This window comes from Lithobates pipiens, unplaced genomic scaffold (genome assembly GCF_037356315.1).
Source record: "Lithobates pipiens isolate NorthernLeopardFrog02 unplaced genomic scaffold, aLitPip1_a1.2 Scaffold_3, whole genome shotgun sequence".
NCBI classification, from domain to species: Eukaryota; Metazoa; Chordata; class Amphibia; order Anura; family Ranidae; genus Lithobates; species Lithobates pipiens.
The window spans coordinates 5,523,385-5,539,649 of NW_027507790.1; the positions used below are offsets into that span (position 1 = coordinate 5,523,385).

Genomic DNA, 16,265 nt, shown 5'->3' on the forward strand with positions numbered 1-16,265 from the left:
GCTGCTGCCTAATCCCGCAGTGCTGCCACAGATATAATCACGGAGGGGGGTGCCGGACTGACACCCCCCCAGTGTGTAGTACCTGGGGCGGCCCGCACCCCCCGCCCCCTACTTAGTACGCCTCTGAATACACATACACACACTGAAAAGGTACAGGAGAGGCGGGCAGCTATAATCTTGGGATTTTTTTTTAAAACACAGATTTTTACATACTGTCCCTGGTTTTATTGAGGCTGGCAACCCTGATGGGGCCTCTTAGTGGCATGGGGCCCTAGGGCAGTGCCCGAGTGCCCGAATGGTCAGTCCGCTCCTGCCAAGAATGACAGTGGGTATTTCAGAGGAGAGAAAGTAGAGGCAGAGAAGTCATCAATAAAGCGTGATACCGTTCCAGGAGGCCAATAAATAACTGCAATCCTCAGAGAAATTGTAGAAAACAGACAAATACAGTGAGTCCTAAAAGAGGAGAGGGATAGAGAAGGAGGTGTAGGAAGGATTTGGAAAGTGCTCAGTGGGGATAGAAGGAATCTAACTCCACCTTCTTTTTATCCATTGGGTCTGGGTGAGTGAGTCTAGTGAAGGCCACCATAGAAGAGGACAGCAGGATTCTTAAAGCCAGGTTTCAATAATGGCATTGGCAAGTAGTTAAAGGTGATGGGAGATTAAAAGGTCATGTACAGAGGTGAGCTTGTTACAGACAGAGTGGGTATTCCTGAGGGCAAATGAGAAGGAGGACTGTTTTTTTTAAAACAGGGGGATAGAATTTATTATATATAGTGTGTTCTAGACTTGTGCACAACGGAAAATTTTGTTTAGTTTCGGTTCGTTGTCATTCGTAAAATACATCATTTCGTTCTGTTATATTCGTTATGTTACGTTAATACATTTTCGGATAATTCGTTATTATTCGTAGAGTGGCGAATTCATTCGTTCGTATTCCTTGAAATTCGCTATTTATGTATGTATAGACATTCGTGATAATGATTCGTAGTTTGGAAAGTCGTTTTGTTTATTGAATCTTTTAACACACACAATGACAACGTCTCTTCTCCTCGGCTCAAATACAACACAACACCCTTCTCACTCAGTTCTCAGGAATGCACTTTGCCGGTAATCCAACCTCCGGCACAAAATTAATTAGCTGATTGGACTATAAGATTTACTTTGAGCTGACCTTTTGTTTCATTAGATCTTTAAAGAATTACCGAATCATGTTGAATTCATTCGAATTCCTTCGTTATATTTCTTTCGTATTCGTTGTAATTCGTTTTTTTTTTTATTCGGACATTCGGATGCATTCCGAATGTCCGAAATATGCAAAATTCGGCCGAATTTCGATTCGTTACGAAACGAATTGCACAAGCCTAGTGTGTTCCTACCTTCCTGTTTGAGCTGACAGTCAGATGAATTCATAAGGAGTGTTTATGACACTCTTTGGAATTCTGTTGTACCTCTGCATGTCAGTGCGGGTGACAGATTCATGTACTTTTTGAAGGGGGGGTCCACCCTAAAAAAAAAAAAAAATGCATACGAAAGGCTGCAAAAAAAAAAATTTTTTCACTTACCAGAAATGGCTGTTGCTAGGCAGATCGTCCTAATCTGCCTCTTCCTATTCTGCAGTGATCTTCTGTCTTCTCCTTGCATTGTGTTCTGGGGAATGGGGCGCGGTGTGTTGTGGGAACTGTGTCCCACAACACAGCGAGCCCCATTCACAAAGCTCTGTGTGACTCGCACATGCGCAGTAGGAAATGGGCAGTGAAGCCACAAGGCTCCACTGCCTGTTTCCCTTACTTTGAATGGCGGTGCCGGGACCTGAGAGCCGAGGGACGGGTTGGCCTCGGGCGGCTGACATCGTGGGCACCCTAGAAAGGTAAGTGCTTATTAACCCCCCTGGCGGTATTTCCGAGTCTGGCTCGGGGTGGAATTCTAGTACCATTAGAGGTAACCCCAAGCCAGACTCGAGGCTGCATCGCAGTATACAGGGAAAGCTACTTACCTTGTCCCCTGGATCCTGCGATGTCTCCCCGCTGTGTGTGCGAGCTGTCTCCTCGCTCGATTCACACAGTGCCGCATTCCGCCGGGCTCCGTTCCCTGCGAGCGCTGCGACGTATGGGGACGGAGTACGGCGCCAAATTCAAAAAAGTAAAAACACACACTACATACAGTACACTGTAATCTTACAGATTACAGTACTGTATAAAAAAAATACACATCCCCTTTGTCCCTAGTGGTCTGTCCAGTGCCCTGCATGCACTTTTATATTATAAATACAGTTTTTTCTGGCTGGAATTTGGAGATTGTCCATAGCAACCAAAAAGTGTCCCTTTATGTCAAAAGTGGTTTTAGACCAACTAGAAAACAGAGATAATATATTAGAATCACTTACAGAATTGAGCGATAGTGATTTGTATATGAAATTCATCATCAAACACTAAATCTAATGACAGCGACAATTCTGCAACTGAGCAAATTTCTGTGTTTTTGATTTTAATCCATTATTGAATAATTTTTATTATTATTATATTATTATTTGTTATAATTATTTATAGTTATTTATTATATTATAATTTATGATTATAATTATTTATTAATTATTATTAATTATGATAATTTTCAAACTTTATTATACCCGGGATGTCTACTAGACTGGTTTGGACAGATTTAAGTGAGATATTCCTAAGAATTACAGGCCTACAATATAAAATGCCAAATTTCCATGCAAAATAATTGTACCGCTTTCAGCACCAAAAATCAGGGAGGTTAAAAGTCAGCAGCTACAGCATTTTTAGCTGCTGACTTTTACAATTTTTTTTTTCCGCAGGCCCACCCCTTTAAGAGAGTTACATAAATTTCTGGAAAGCAGAATGTATGGTGAAACACTGAAACTGGAGTGCTCACTCCCTAGTGTTGCAGCTATCACACAAACAGTGCAGCAGCCAAGCAATTTGAATCTGGGTAGACAGAGCCTGATGGTAAGTCGAAGACAATACTCCTCCATCAGATCTGTTCTCCCTGTGATTGACAGCAGGCAGATCCAAAGCCGACAGCCTGTTATTGGCTATAGAATCTGCTCACTGCTTGCTGTCACAAGGAAAGAGCAGACCTGATAGGGACCCGATTTCTAAGCTTCCCTGTAAGGCACTGCCCATTGTCAGCCTCACTGGTTTCTAGGTGTCTATCGGCTACTACACAGTGTACAGAGACAGACACTCAACATTTCTACAGTTGTTTTTGTGAATTTTTGTGTCTGAGGCTTTAGCATTCTTTTTTATTCTTTATAGCCAATGAATAGCTAATTACTATGTGAGTTTTTGCAAGATTTTTTCAGTCATGCCCCTTGAAAGGTTTTGGTGCAGAAAATGCTTGAAGCTTGTAGCTCAAAAGAAGCTCATGCAATTTTTCTAGCTATAAGTGAGACTACGCTCAAATATAAAATCATAGGCCTTTGGATGCTGGGCATTTTGGAGCTTCGAGCTACAAAATGATCAGATGCGAACAGTTGGTTCTAATTATCCCCAGTTTCGTTATCTAAGAACTGAAGGCAATTGTTTTTAAATTTGGTGCGGTAAACGCACCACAATTAGGAACAACCTGAAGCTACCACACATTTCAGTAAAGCTATTGAAACTCGTGACATGGCTTTTTGAATCTGGCGCAGGACCTTCTAAGGGGCCATACCACCAGAAAAGTGGAAATAATGCTTTATTGAATTTCCCTTTTTAGTTTCGAAATCCCACCCACCCTTAACCTCCATTCTCATCTCCATAGTCCCTCTTTTTGCATAATAAGTTATTAGCTCACAGGCCTTCTTTAACAATCAACAGATATTTTTTTGGCACTTATCAAACAGAACAAAACACTTCCAATGGTAAATTTAGCATACAAAAATATAGAAAAAGGAAAAGTTAATTGTTAGGGTTTACTTAAACTTTAAAGAGGGATTTCACTGAAAAAAAAATGATTAAAAGCCAGCAGGTATAAATACTACAGCTGCTGACTTTTAATAAATGGACACTCACCTGTCCCAGGGTCCAGCGATGTCAGCAGCCGAGACCGATCGTTCGGTTCTCGGCTGCTGCCACCGCCATTCTAGGTGAGGGAATCAGGAAGTGAAGCGTTGCCGCTTCACTTCCCAGTTCCCTACTGCGCATGCGCAAGTCGCGCAGTGCAATAGGAATGGACCGTGCTGTCTCTGGGACCCGTGTGTGTCCCAGCAGACAGCGCGCTGGGACAGGAAGAGGCATAGACTCCCGTGAGAGTCTATGCCCGGAAGTGTGTGCAAATACCTGTCTTAGACAGGTATCTGCACCCCCCTCCCCCCTGAAAGGTGCCAACTGTGACACCGGAGGGGTGGAGGGTTCCGATGAGCAGAAGTTCCACTTTAGGGTGAAACCCCGCTTTAAGTTGCCTCCCTAGTGGGGTCTGCTTCCCACCCCAAGGCTTCATAGCAGCTTGGATATAGTTATGCCACTGGATGGAAGATAGTCTGTCTCATTTTGGATTAATTGCATTTTGGACTGCAGGGCAAACATGTGTTTGAGCAGATCTGCAGTGTGATATACAGTATCTTCCCATAGTTTGCATACTAGTGCCATAATGTAGGCAGATCTTCAGCCCTGAAATTAAAATGATAACGTGTCAAAGGGGGTTATTTACAAAAGGCAAATCCACTTTTCATTACAAGTGCACTGAAAATGCACGTGGAAGTGCATGTCCCTGTAGATCTAAGGGGTAGATCTGAAATGAGGGGAAGCTCTGATGATTTTATCATCCAATCATGTGCAAGCTAAAATGCTGTTTTTTTATTATCCTTGCATGTCCCCATCAGATCTACAGCTACTGAACTTCCAAGTGCACTTGTAGTGCAAAGTGGATTTGCCTTTCGTAAATAACCCCCAATGTTTTCTTACAAAGAACTTAAACTTGTCCTCTGTTTGGACTGAAACCTGCTCTACAAGTCTGAATCGGATTAGCTGCTGCAGAAAAGAAACGCCAGCATTCACTAAAACATGCTGATTCATCAGCCACTTTGACAAATTAGGTTTCATTTCAGACGTTAGGGGTTGAAGTCTAATTCATTAAAATGCAGGCTCCGTTGATAACAGCAGGAATGCTTACATTCATCAATAGTTCTAATTATTGTTATTTGACAGTCAGATCTTCCAGCCATAATATCTATGACCAACCTTAATTCTCTAGTCAGGGGCAACTCATGAAGAAGTGGGATTCATGCATTTTCTGTTTGTAGGCATTCTTTTCAGAGTGAACTGTAAGTCTACAGTTAGGGTCCATGCACACTGGCTTAAAAAAACACCAGTGCTCTTGGGGAAAAAAACGTACATTTTGAGCATTTTTGTACTAGCGTTTAGGAGCCTTTATTTAATTTTATTTTTTTCAGGAAACCACTCTCAAAAATGCAAAACAGAAGGTTTTTTTTTTTCTGCCTCTAAACGCTGAGCTTAAGGCTAGATTCACATATGAGCCGCTTGCAGTTCACAGCAAGGGTCCGTTGCGTCCTGGTTCACCATTTCAGGGCCGATTTCAGCCTGAATTTTGGGCTGAATTCGGACCTAAAACGGACCAAAAGATTATATTTATTAGTTCGTTTTATTTCTTTACATTGGGGTGAACAAATTTTTTACGTTATTATATATGAAGCATTCAAAGATTACAAACTACCTTAATGCTTTAAAGAGGCACCATAAGGAGCCTGCTCTTTTATTGCTCTTATAATATATATAATATACTTATTTTTGTTCTACATTCTGATTTTCTCCTTCCTTTGTTACATCCTGTTTACGACCTTCGTTTCTGCGGCTTTGTTACAAAACTCAGGTTTGCCAAGTATTACTTCAAGAATGGCACAGAAACCCGCACGCTAATTAAAGTATATGGGATTCGCATTGATGTCATTGTTCATGGGCAGGTAACTATGCTTACAGATTTTTACATTGTATGTCAATATCTGGCACTAGAAGTTTGCAGTTGTACATAAAAAAAAATTCAATTTTCCCAACTCTTTATGCAACGTTATATACAGCTTTAAAAACATTGCTATTAATGTTTACTATCATCTACTCTGGTTAACTTTTTTTCTTGTTTAGGATTTATTTGTCCACCTAATTCAACTTAAGGGTACAACACACAAGCACAAAAGGAAAGGACTGTTGCTACCATTTTAAATTTTGACAATGTTTGGACACTGAAAAGTTTGAATCATGCTGACCTTTAGGAAGATCATCTAGTGGAAGATTATTTTAGCTTAAGCAGAGATAAACTGGGACTGCATACTGTACATCGTATTGCCTTATTAGAGTTCATCCAACATGCACTGCCCAGCGAACCTCTTGATGGGATGAGCAATAGTCAAGTATCAGCACCTAGGCCTACACTGGAATGTATTTGTCCATGTTAAGCAGATTTAGTTGCCTTTCAGTCTTTGATAGTCATAATAAACATGGGAATAGAAAATAGCGATCCTACTTATTGTTGGGCAACAATAAAAATACAGTGTTCCTAAGTCCTGTTTAACATGGGCTTCAGCTTGCATAAGAGCAGTGTGAACAGTAATCTTTTATGAAAGTTTTAGTAAACTTTTAAAGTGCCCTTCAGCTCCTGTTTGAAAATGTTATACAAAGATCCTAATGGAACTGCTGATTGGAACTTTAACCACTTCAATACAGGGCACCCCCCCCCCTTTCTGCCCAGGCCAATTTTCAGCTTTTAGAGCTGTCACTTTTTAAATGACAATTGCGTGGTCATGCTACACTGTACCTAAATAAAATTTTATAATTTTGTTCCCACAAACAGAGCTTTCTTTTGGTGGTATTTGATCACCTCTGTGTTCTTTTTTTACACCAATAAATAAAAAAAGCCCAAAAATTTTGACAAAAATTTACAAACTGGAGGTGAAGGCCACTTTACAAGCTTCAACAAAGCTTGGTAAATGCTCTTAAAATGCTTTGGAAAAGCTTGCTGTTCACACTGTTCCTATACAAGCTGAAGCCCATGTGACCGTTCACACGTGGGTTAGTTCCAAAGAATGAAGCAATACTCATTAATGCACCAATAGTATTTATGATGTGTTTTCGTTGTGTTTATAAAGCGTCAAAAAAGCTTAAAAAATGCTTGATAAATGCCCATGGAAAAGTTGTGTTTCTAGTGGGAAGTGCTCAAAGGTATTGATGTAGAGGAAATTATCTACTTTGAGGTGTGGTTAGGTTCTGATATGATAGCAAACATTTTTGTGAATTTTCTGAAAGATGGATTTGTATACTTTGACATTTGGCTTGGTCCAGCTCAACCTTGATGACATAAAAAGCTTTGCCACTGGCAATAATGCTTAATGCCTCCATTTCTACCTGGCACTGTCAGTATTGCTGGCTGGCATGATGCTTTTGCCTGCACACAGAAGTAAATGGTTTACCAAACAGAAAGTGGCTAGAGTGGCTAGTCTGTCCTTGTTCTCTATTTGCAAATATGATTTCTTATTGAATTTTCAAGCTTGGGGTAAAGCCCCAGAAAGTACAATAGTAACTTCAACAGAAAAAAGAAAATGCAGCCTCCTAGTCATACATTACAGTAAATTGTTTGTACAGTGTAACATTTCAGATGTTCATGGAGGGTTTCTTAGTTTGTGTGGTAATCGCTGTGCTGCATAAATCTAATAGGGTAGTCCATAATATCAGAGGGTATCATACATCTTAAAACCCTAAGCAGACTTCTTACGGAAAGAGCAAGATATGTGAGTTAGATGCTGCGGTCGAAGTGAAGAGATGGAAGGAAGAAGAAGTAAGATAGGAATAGGAAAAGGGGGGGATTGAAGGGGAGGGGGAGTAGAGGGGGACAGGGGAAGGGGGGGCGGCGCTTCAGGGAAGTTAATCTGTGTGCTATGTTAATAGTGACTCAGGATCCGAAGAGGGCTTTACCTTCTTCCGAGTGTATGAACATGTTCCAAATATCCCAAGTATTTTCTTGTACAGCTTCTTGCCTGTCCTGGGCTGTCAGTATCAGATCTTCCAGTTTGTTTATATCTTCAACTTTTTGCAGCCACATTGCTGTGGTTGGAGGAGTTTGTTGTTTCCAGAGTAAGGGAATGAAGGACTTAGCTGCGTTCGTCAGGTGACGTAGTAGGGACTTTTTATATTTTCTGGTGGATATAGTCGATACATGCAATAGGAAGAATGCTGTGTCAGTCGGGATCTGGAACTCTGTAAATTTTTTGGATATGGTCCGGACCGCAGTCCAGAATGCTGCCAGCCTGGGGCAAAATATATGAAGCATTGTTCCCTTGTCTTCTCGGCAGCGCCAGCATTGTTCTGGTACGTCCGGGAAGATAATGTGCAGGCGACTAGGTGTTAAGTACCACCTCGTTAAAATTTTGTAGTTTGTCTCCTGTATTTTCATGCACAGCGATGATTTGAGGGAGAATTGTATCATGTTTTGAATTTGGGATGTCATAAATATGCGATCTAGATCTACTTCCCACTTTGTAATACCTGAGAGTTGTGGCTGCTGGGTCGGTGTATTCAGAAGTGAGTACATTTTGGAAAAAAACCATGGTAACGGTTCTGTTTCCGAACAATATTCTTTGAATATAGTCATAGGTCTGGTGCAGCATTCCAGAAGTCAAGTTTAAATGGACCTATAGGGTCCATAAGTTCTAAGATGGAGGGTCACCTATTCCATAACACAAACTGAGAAGCTGTGGTGTGGTTAGAGTTCCTCAATGTCTGAAATTGTGTGGTTGCTATTCCTGGGGAGAATTTGGGGTTACCCAGAATCGGGGTTAATGGTGATGTTTTGGTTGTTAGGGCGTTTTTTAATGTCGCCTGAGAGGCGTGGCGGATGGTATTGCCTATCAGAGGGCGTACTTTTGTCTCTATGGCTAGTGAGTCGCTGCACCACAGTGCGGTCTTCAGCGGGATGATGCTCTGGTGTTGTTCTATTTGTGCCCATAACTTAGATTCTTGATGATGGCACCAGTAGACAACCCTGCACAACTGGGTTGCCTGGTAGTATTTCTTTACATCAGGTAGCGCCAAGCCTCCATAGTGTTTTGGCATTGAGAGTTGGGCGCGTGGGGTACGTGGTTGTTTGTGTGCCCATATAAAGCGAGTAAATAAAGCTTGCACTTGTTTAAAGTACGCGGGTGGTATTTTAATCGGCAAGGCTTGGAAGAGGTAAAGAAATTTTGTCAGTATGCACATTTTCAGCAAATTACACCTTCCAAACCAAGAGTGAGTCCCTTTGTGCCATGATTCCAAGAGCAGCTTTACTTTTGCTAATAGAGAGGGGAATTCTGCTCATATATGCAGGAGAGATTGGGCGGGATGTTAGTCCCTAGATAAGTCAGGGTGGAGGACTTCCACTTGAACTGGAAGTTTGATCTTATAGTGGGAAGCGTGTGCTGTGGTATTGATATTCCCATAGCCTCTAATTTAGAGAGGTTTATCTTAAGGTTGACCAGTTTCCCATATATCTCAAATTCCTTAAGCAGGGTTGGCAGGGACACTCTTGGACTGGTAAGCGAAAAGAGAAAATCATCCGCATAAGCTGATATCTTGTGTTGCGACTGCCCGACAGTCACCCCCTGTATATCGGAGTTCCGTCTGATTGTGGCCAGGAATGGTTCTAAAGATAGGGCAAACAAGAGAGGGGACAGTGGGCATCCCTGTCTTGTCCCATTCGTTATTGGGAAGGATTCCGACAGGACACTGCTTTCACTTGGACTGTCGGGTTGGAGTATATTCCGGTTATTCTATTGAGCATTACTTCTCCTAAACCTATGTATCTGAGAACTGTGAACATGAATGACCAGTTCACCCGGTCGAAAGCCTTTTCGGCATCGGTGTTTAAAAATATACATGGGGTATTTGTGGTTGACGCAACATGTATCAGGTTCGGCACCTTAGTGGTACTGTCCCTTGCTTCCCTAGAGGGGATAAAGCCTACCTGGTCAAGGTGTATTAGGTGTTGAAGATGTTCTGCTAGCCTGGTAGCTATGATCTTAGTGTAAATTTTCAAATCTATATTTAGAAGTGATATTGGTCTATAGTTACCGCAAGACGCTGGATCTTTCCCTTCCTTATAAATTACTGAGATATGGGCACTCAAAGATTCTCTGGCAAACTATTTCTCTATTACTCTCCAGTACATTATGGGATATAGGAGCCTCTACTGTCTCTCTCCCAGTGCCCAACTAACACTTTATAAATGCTTCACTAACGCACCATAACATTTATAAGAGCCGTTAAAGGGATTTTTTTTTTTTAAATAACAAACATGTTATACATAAATGCTCTGTGTAATGGTTCTGCACAGAGCAGCCTGGATCCTCCTCTTCTCTGGTCCCTCTTCGCTGCTCCTGGCCCCTCCCTCCTGTTGAGTGTCCCCACAGCAAGTAGCTTACTATGGGGGCACCCAAGCCGAGCCACAGCTCTGTGTGTCCATTCAGACATGGACCTGCCATTTGACCCCGCCCCTCTCTCTCCTGATTGACAATCACGGGAGACAATGATGCCACTGCTGTGTTTCAGCCAATCAGGAGGAGAGTCCCGAATGGCTGAGGGACTCATTGACATCACTGGACAGAGATGGGGCTCAGGTAAGTATTAGGGAATGCTGGGGGGGGGGGGGGGGGTGGCTGCTACGCACAGAAGGCTTTAAGATAAAAAAAACCTTCTGCCTTTACAACTCCTTTAAAGTGGTTATAAACCCTTTACTACCACTTTTACCTACGGTAGTAAGGCTTACCTGTGGGTACCGTAAATACCTCCTAAACTTGCACCATTTAGGAGATATTCACCATATCGCGGCACATGTGCACTGAAGTAACGGCTCGCTCGTGACGTTTCTTCAGTAGCTGTGCCGTGACCGGCGGCACCCGCGCGCATGCATGGGACTGACATCATTGTGGCTCCATCCAATCAGAGCGCCAGAGCCTGTGAACCAGGAAATTACGGTGTACAAGGACCACTGCGACAGCATTGTTCTAAGGTAAGTATTTCATAATGAGCTAGTATGCATCCTTTGTCTTGCAGGTTGTTTTTTTTTTTGTTTGTTTTTTTAGAGAGTTTACAGCCACTTTAAGGTGCAATTACAGAGCAATACCATTGCAATTTAGATGGCTGACAATTGTTAATGCCTCATGAAAGTGACATGCTGCTTAATTTTTAGCCCGACACAACACAACGCGTAACGTGTAAAGATTGCTGTGTGGTACCATTGTAATATTCATGGCAGGCATTGAAGGGCTGTTATGAGGCTTTAAAAATGCTGAATAAATGCCTCATAAACACAGGGCATTGACGCACGTGTGAACAAGCCCTAATTAATTTTTGCATTTTAGCAATAATTTATAAATTACACATGAAAAATAAATATTAATCACTTCACGCAAAACAACGTACCGTACATCTGTACTTTGGCGCTAAATACCGAGGTCATGGCAACAGCTAGCTGCCATAACCCTGGTATTTTCAAGAACGCCGTGTGTTTCTCTTTAGGATAAAAGTGGTCTCCGAAGTGGATTCACCACAAGATCACTTTTATTGGCGGCGGAAGAGGTGCCTGCCCCCTCCTGCTGTGCTTCAGTCGTCTCCGCTGCTTACTGGACCCCCCAGTAGCGGCGGAGACGATTGCATCCTCTCCCGTGGGTGCCTAGCTACTGACTGAGGGGAAGATGGCCCCTGCTCAGCTCCATGGCATGGGAGGGCGGAAGCAACGTCAAATGTCCCTTCCGCCCATAGTTCTTAAAGGAGAATTGTTATTTTATTTTTTAACCCCAGATCTCTTATTTAAGAGGTTCTGTCATGCTTTTTTCTTTTACAAGGGATGTTAACATTCCTTGTAATAGGAATAAAAGTTACCAAATTATTTTTTTTTAAACTGTCAAAATAAAAAATGAAAAGTAAAATAAATAAGAAATTTTGAATTTTGAAATGTGACATGTTAGGTATCAATTTGCTCGGCGTAATATTATCTTTCACAATCTAAAAAAAAAATTGGGATAACTTTACTGTTGTCTTATTTTTTAATTCAAAAATGTGTTTTTTCCCATAAAAGTGCACTTGTAAGACCGCTGCGCAAATACGGTATGACAGAAAGTATTGCAACGACCGCCATTTTATTCTCTAGGGTGTTAGAAAAAAATACATATAATGTTTGGGGGCTCTAAGTAATTTTCTAGAAAAAAGAGGCTCGGCTCGGTCCTTAAGTGGTTAAGATGACGAAAATATGCATGTTAACCTATTATAACGAGTAATTATAACACACAGGATATTCCTGCAGTTACTTTAAAAACTGAAAAGAAGGAGGTAGATCCCTGAAAGTGTGCCCCAAAAATTGAATCTGGAGAAAATCAAAAACACAAAGTAACATAACAAATGTTAACATCTCTTAAAATCTTTTATCCTGCAGGCTGGCAAGTTTAGTCTCATCCCAACTATCATTAATCTGGCCACTGCCCTGACATCTATTGGTGTTGTAAGTATAAACCATATTTCTGTATAAGTATAACCTGTTCAAACTTTTTAAAGTTTATTCACCCAACAAGCAGCAATGTACAGTAGAATGGAATACTGTATATATCATTTAATTTACACCCTGAGGCTGGGGAAAACAAAAACAAATTGTTACTGTTGGAGTTATACTGTATCTGAACCAGGTACCCCCATTTATTGGATTACATAGAGAACGCATGCTGGCTCTTTGGAAAATGATCATGATCAAGAGACTCACCAAATAAAAATAATGAGACTTGCATTTCAAAAGCACAGAGATTCCATCATTTTAACCAGACAGTATGATGTGAAGATACAGTGTTTCACAGGAGACCACAGTAGGAGACCAAGACCAAGCATTAAGCCTAGTACACACTAGCAGGTTTTTTGTTCGTGGAACCCACTGGGCTTAACGAAAAAAAAAGCTGAAGAGCTCAGGAGGAGACGCTATATTAACTGTCCGATTATTAAGCCTTCATATTGGTCAGGTCCCACATTTAGAAGGTAATAGTAAAGCTACATGGTTCTAAAACTATATTATTTTTGTAGCGCTGGCTCCTGATATGCTATATGTTTTTGAAAGTTAATTCTCCTGAAACCATAGTTGGGTTTTGGGGCTAATTTTACTAAATATATGGTTTCAGTACCAGTCTGGCTGGGTTGCACTGGGTTCTCCTTGACCGCAGGTGTCGCCGCCGGCAGGTTTGAGAACGCAGTCTAGCTGGGTGGATTCAGTGTCAGTTTCCACATTTCTTTGGCCCATTTACCACGGGAAACCCTAGACGGAGAAGCAGTCAAGAAGGTAACTGTAAGCCTAATAAAACCAGCAGCTCCTTTGGGGGTTATTGCTACATTTCATTCTTGTTTGTATCATAATAGGTGACATATACCAGAATAGTTTGAACTGTATTTTAGGCAAAACAAATTCTAATTCCTAAATGTAAAGTGCCCCAACTTCAAATTTTAAACCCTAAACCAAAAATTTATTATATTGCAACTTATCAATCATTAGATGTGGTGGCTACATTAGATTTCTATTTTTAGGCTTTTTTCCTCTGTTTTCACCTGGTGATCTGGCCAGTAAAACATCTCCTGTATTAGAGTACAAGAATAAAAATATAAATAGTGCACACTTAAATCATATATGGAAAAATAACTGCACATGTGAACATTTAAAACCATAAATTAACCACTTTCCGCCCGCTGTATAGTAAAATGGCTTTCGTTCTGGGACAACGTCATATGACGGCGCCCAAGAACCACTGGTCTTGCGGTGTTTCTAGGATATGGCGCGACTCTGAATCTCAGTAAAGAGCCAATGATGGGGCTCTTTACCTATGTAATCGGCTGTGTTCAATCACAGCCTGTCAAATGCAAACAAGGAAGTGCCATTTATCAGTAATCAGGGCAATGACCATCAGTGCCCTGATTACAGTACAGACCCAGTAGTGCCCATCAGTGATGTCAATCAGTGTCCATTAGTGATGCTAGTCAGTGCTGCATTTCAGTGCTCATCAGTGACGCCTATCAGTGCTGCCTATCAGTGCCCAGTAGTGCCACCTATCCGTGCCGGCTATCATTGCCCATCAGTGCTGTCTATCAGTGCTCATCGGTGCCACCTATCAGTGCCCATGAGTGCTCATCAGTGCGACATATAAGTGCCACCTATTGGTGCCCATCAGTGAGCATATTAGTGCCTCCTCATCAGTGCCACCTACTCAGTGCCCTTCAGTGCCGCCTATCAGTGCTCATCAGTGTTGCATATCAGTGTCACCTATCAGTGTCAGTGTTCTGGCCATACCTCTACTAGTCTAAATAAAGATGTGCAAGGGATTACAGTAGGCTGAGGCAATCAGCAGACTGAGGCAATCAGTGCCACCTAATCAGAACCCATAAGTGATCCCTCATCAGTGCTCATCAGCGATCATCAGTGAAGGAGTAAAATTACTTATTTACAAAATTTACTGACAAAAACTTTCTTTTTTTCAAAAAAGCAAAAAATAAATAAAAATCCAGTGGGGATTAAATACCACCAAAAGAAAGCTCTATTTGTGTGAAAAAAGCTAAAATTTTCATTTGGGTGCAGTGTTGCATGACTGCTCAATTGTCATTCAAAGTGTGACAGGGCTGAAAACTGAAAATTGGCCTAGGCAGGAAGGGGGTAAAAGTGCCCAGTAGGCAAGTGGTTAGGTTAATAAAAAAAAATCTAAATGCCGATTATCTTTGTACAATGTTGCTTTAATATACACAAACAAATGTCCAATATAAATACAAGTGAAATTGAATCACACCATCCACCACAATCTCCAATGTGAAAAAGTTGGTGGAAAAACATAAGCATTCTTTCTGGTGCAAACAAGAATTGTGAAGCAAAGCTGGTTCTCCCACTCCTTCCAATCTGTGCTCTAATGCCGTGTACACACGACCAGACTTTTCAACAGTCTAGGTCCAACGGTCTTCCCGACGGACTTTCGGTAGAGGTCCGCCGGACTTTTGGGAAAAAAAGTCCACTGGAGCCCACACATGATCGAATTGTCCGACGGATTCCGGTCCGCCGGACCAAGTCTGCCAGAAAGTCCGATCGTGTGTACGCGGCATTACTGTACGATATGTTTACCAGAAACAGAGACCTTTCTGATCAGCGAGTGCCATTTGTTCATTTCACAGCACTGCAAAAGGTAATAAAGCCTAAATGGCTTACAGTTCTGGCCATACCTCTACTAGTCTAAATAAAGATGTGCAGGGGATTACAGTAGGCTAAAAATACATTTAAGCGGTTGATTAAATAGGTAACTGCATTAAAAGGTCTTTATATCGGTCTACACTTAAGCTTTAAAAATTATTGGTTCACTTTAACCTCTTCTGCTTTTATATTTATAACATGTCCACATATTAGATTCTCTGTGCTATTATTATCCACACATGATCTATTCTTGAAGTATTCATTTTCATTATGACCCCCACCTATTGTACTTTGGATGTTCTGTAAGCCATGGTATATATTTTAGTGGTGAGCATTGATAGCAATCCCCAAGTGAATCAATGTTTAGTAGATTTTCTTTATTCAACTTCCATTAGGGGTCTGTCTTCTGTGACTGGATACTGCTGACTTTCATGAACAAAGATCACATGTACAGCCTGCGAAAATATGACAAGGTGAGTAGATAGCATTGTACAAATTGGAACTCAACACAATTGATGGTTTGTGTATATAGGGGCTCCTGCGCTGTATATAAAGAATAAAAAGCAAAATTCTATCTGAATGGGAGAGAAACAGGGGGAGCCACTTCCCGTGACTTCAACTGGGATGTCCACGGGAAGTGACGTAACGCGTAGGATACCGGAAGTGACGTCTACACCTGAGCGGTACGCTCGTTGGTTTGTTTGCTGTGCGCTCTGTCCCCCCTAAGTTTTGTGAGTAGTTTAATATTGTTTGAATAAACTTGACATTATTTAAATCTACTACACTATGGTGGATTCTATCTATTCCCTGAGTGTATATGCTGACATTATCCACGGAGGATTTTGATGGATGACGGTGACGCTAGAGAAGTGTGAAGCTCCCCCTGTTTCTCTCCTGAATCCAAGTGTTCCCTACTAGAGGCTATTTTGCTGTATACCTTACAGCAGTAAGGTAATTACCTGGTGTGCCCAGTATTAACACGTGGAGATCACCCAAACGGAGAGAGTTGGCTTGGCACTGTGAACACACACCTGCACAATTTATTTGCATCTGGTTGTGATATTTCACTATACCATTCACGA

General features: G+C 41.5%; 1 protein-coding gene across 1 annotated transcript in view; it reads left to right on the forward strand.

Moving 5' to 3' along the window:
• Positions 1-16,265, forward strand: part of P2RX2 (purinergic receptor P2X 2) — a 71,800-nt gene that overhangs the window by 46,050 nt on the left and 9,485 nt on the right. Inside the window, exons 9-11 of the mRNA XM_077461190.1 lie at positions 5,833-5,923; positions 12,418-12,483; positions 15,579-15,656. Of these exons, the coding sequence (XP_077317316.1) occupies positions 5,833-5,923; positions 12,418-12,483; positions 15,579-15,656 (235 nt within the window). The remainder of the gene's footprint in view (positions 1-5,832; positions 5,924-12,417; positions 12,484-15,578; positions 15,657-16,265) is intronic.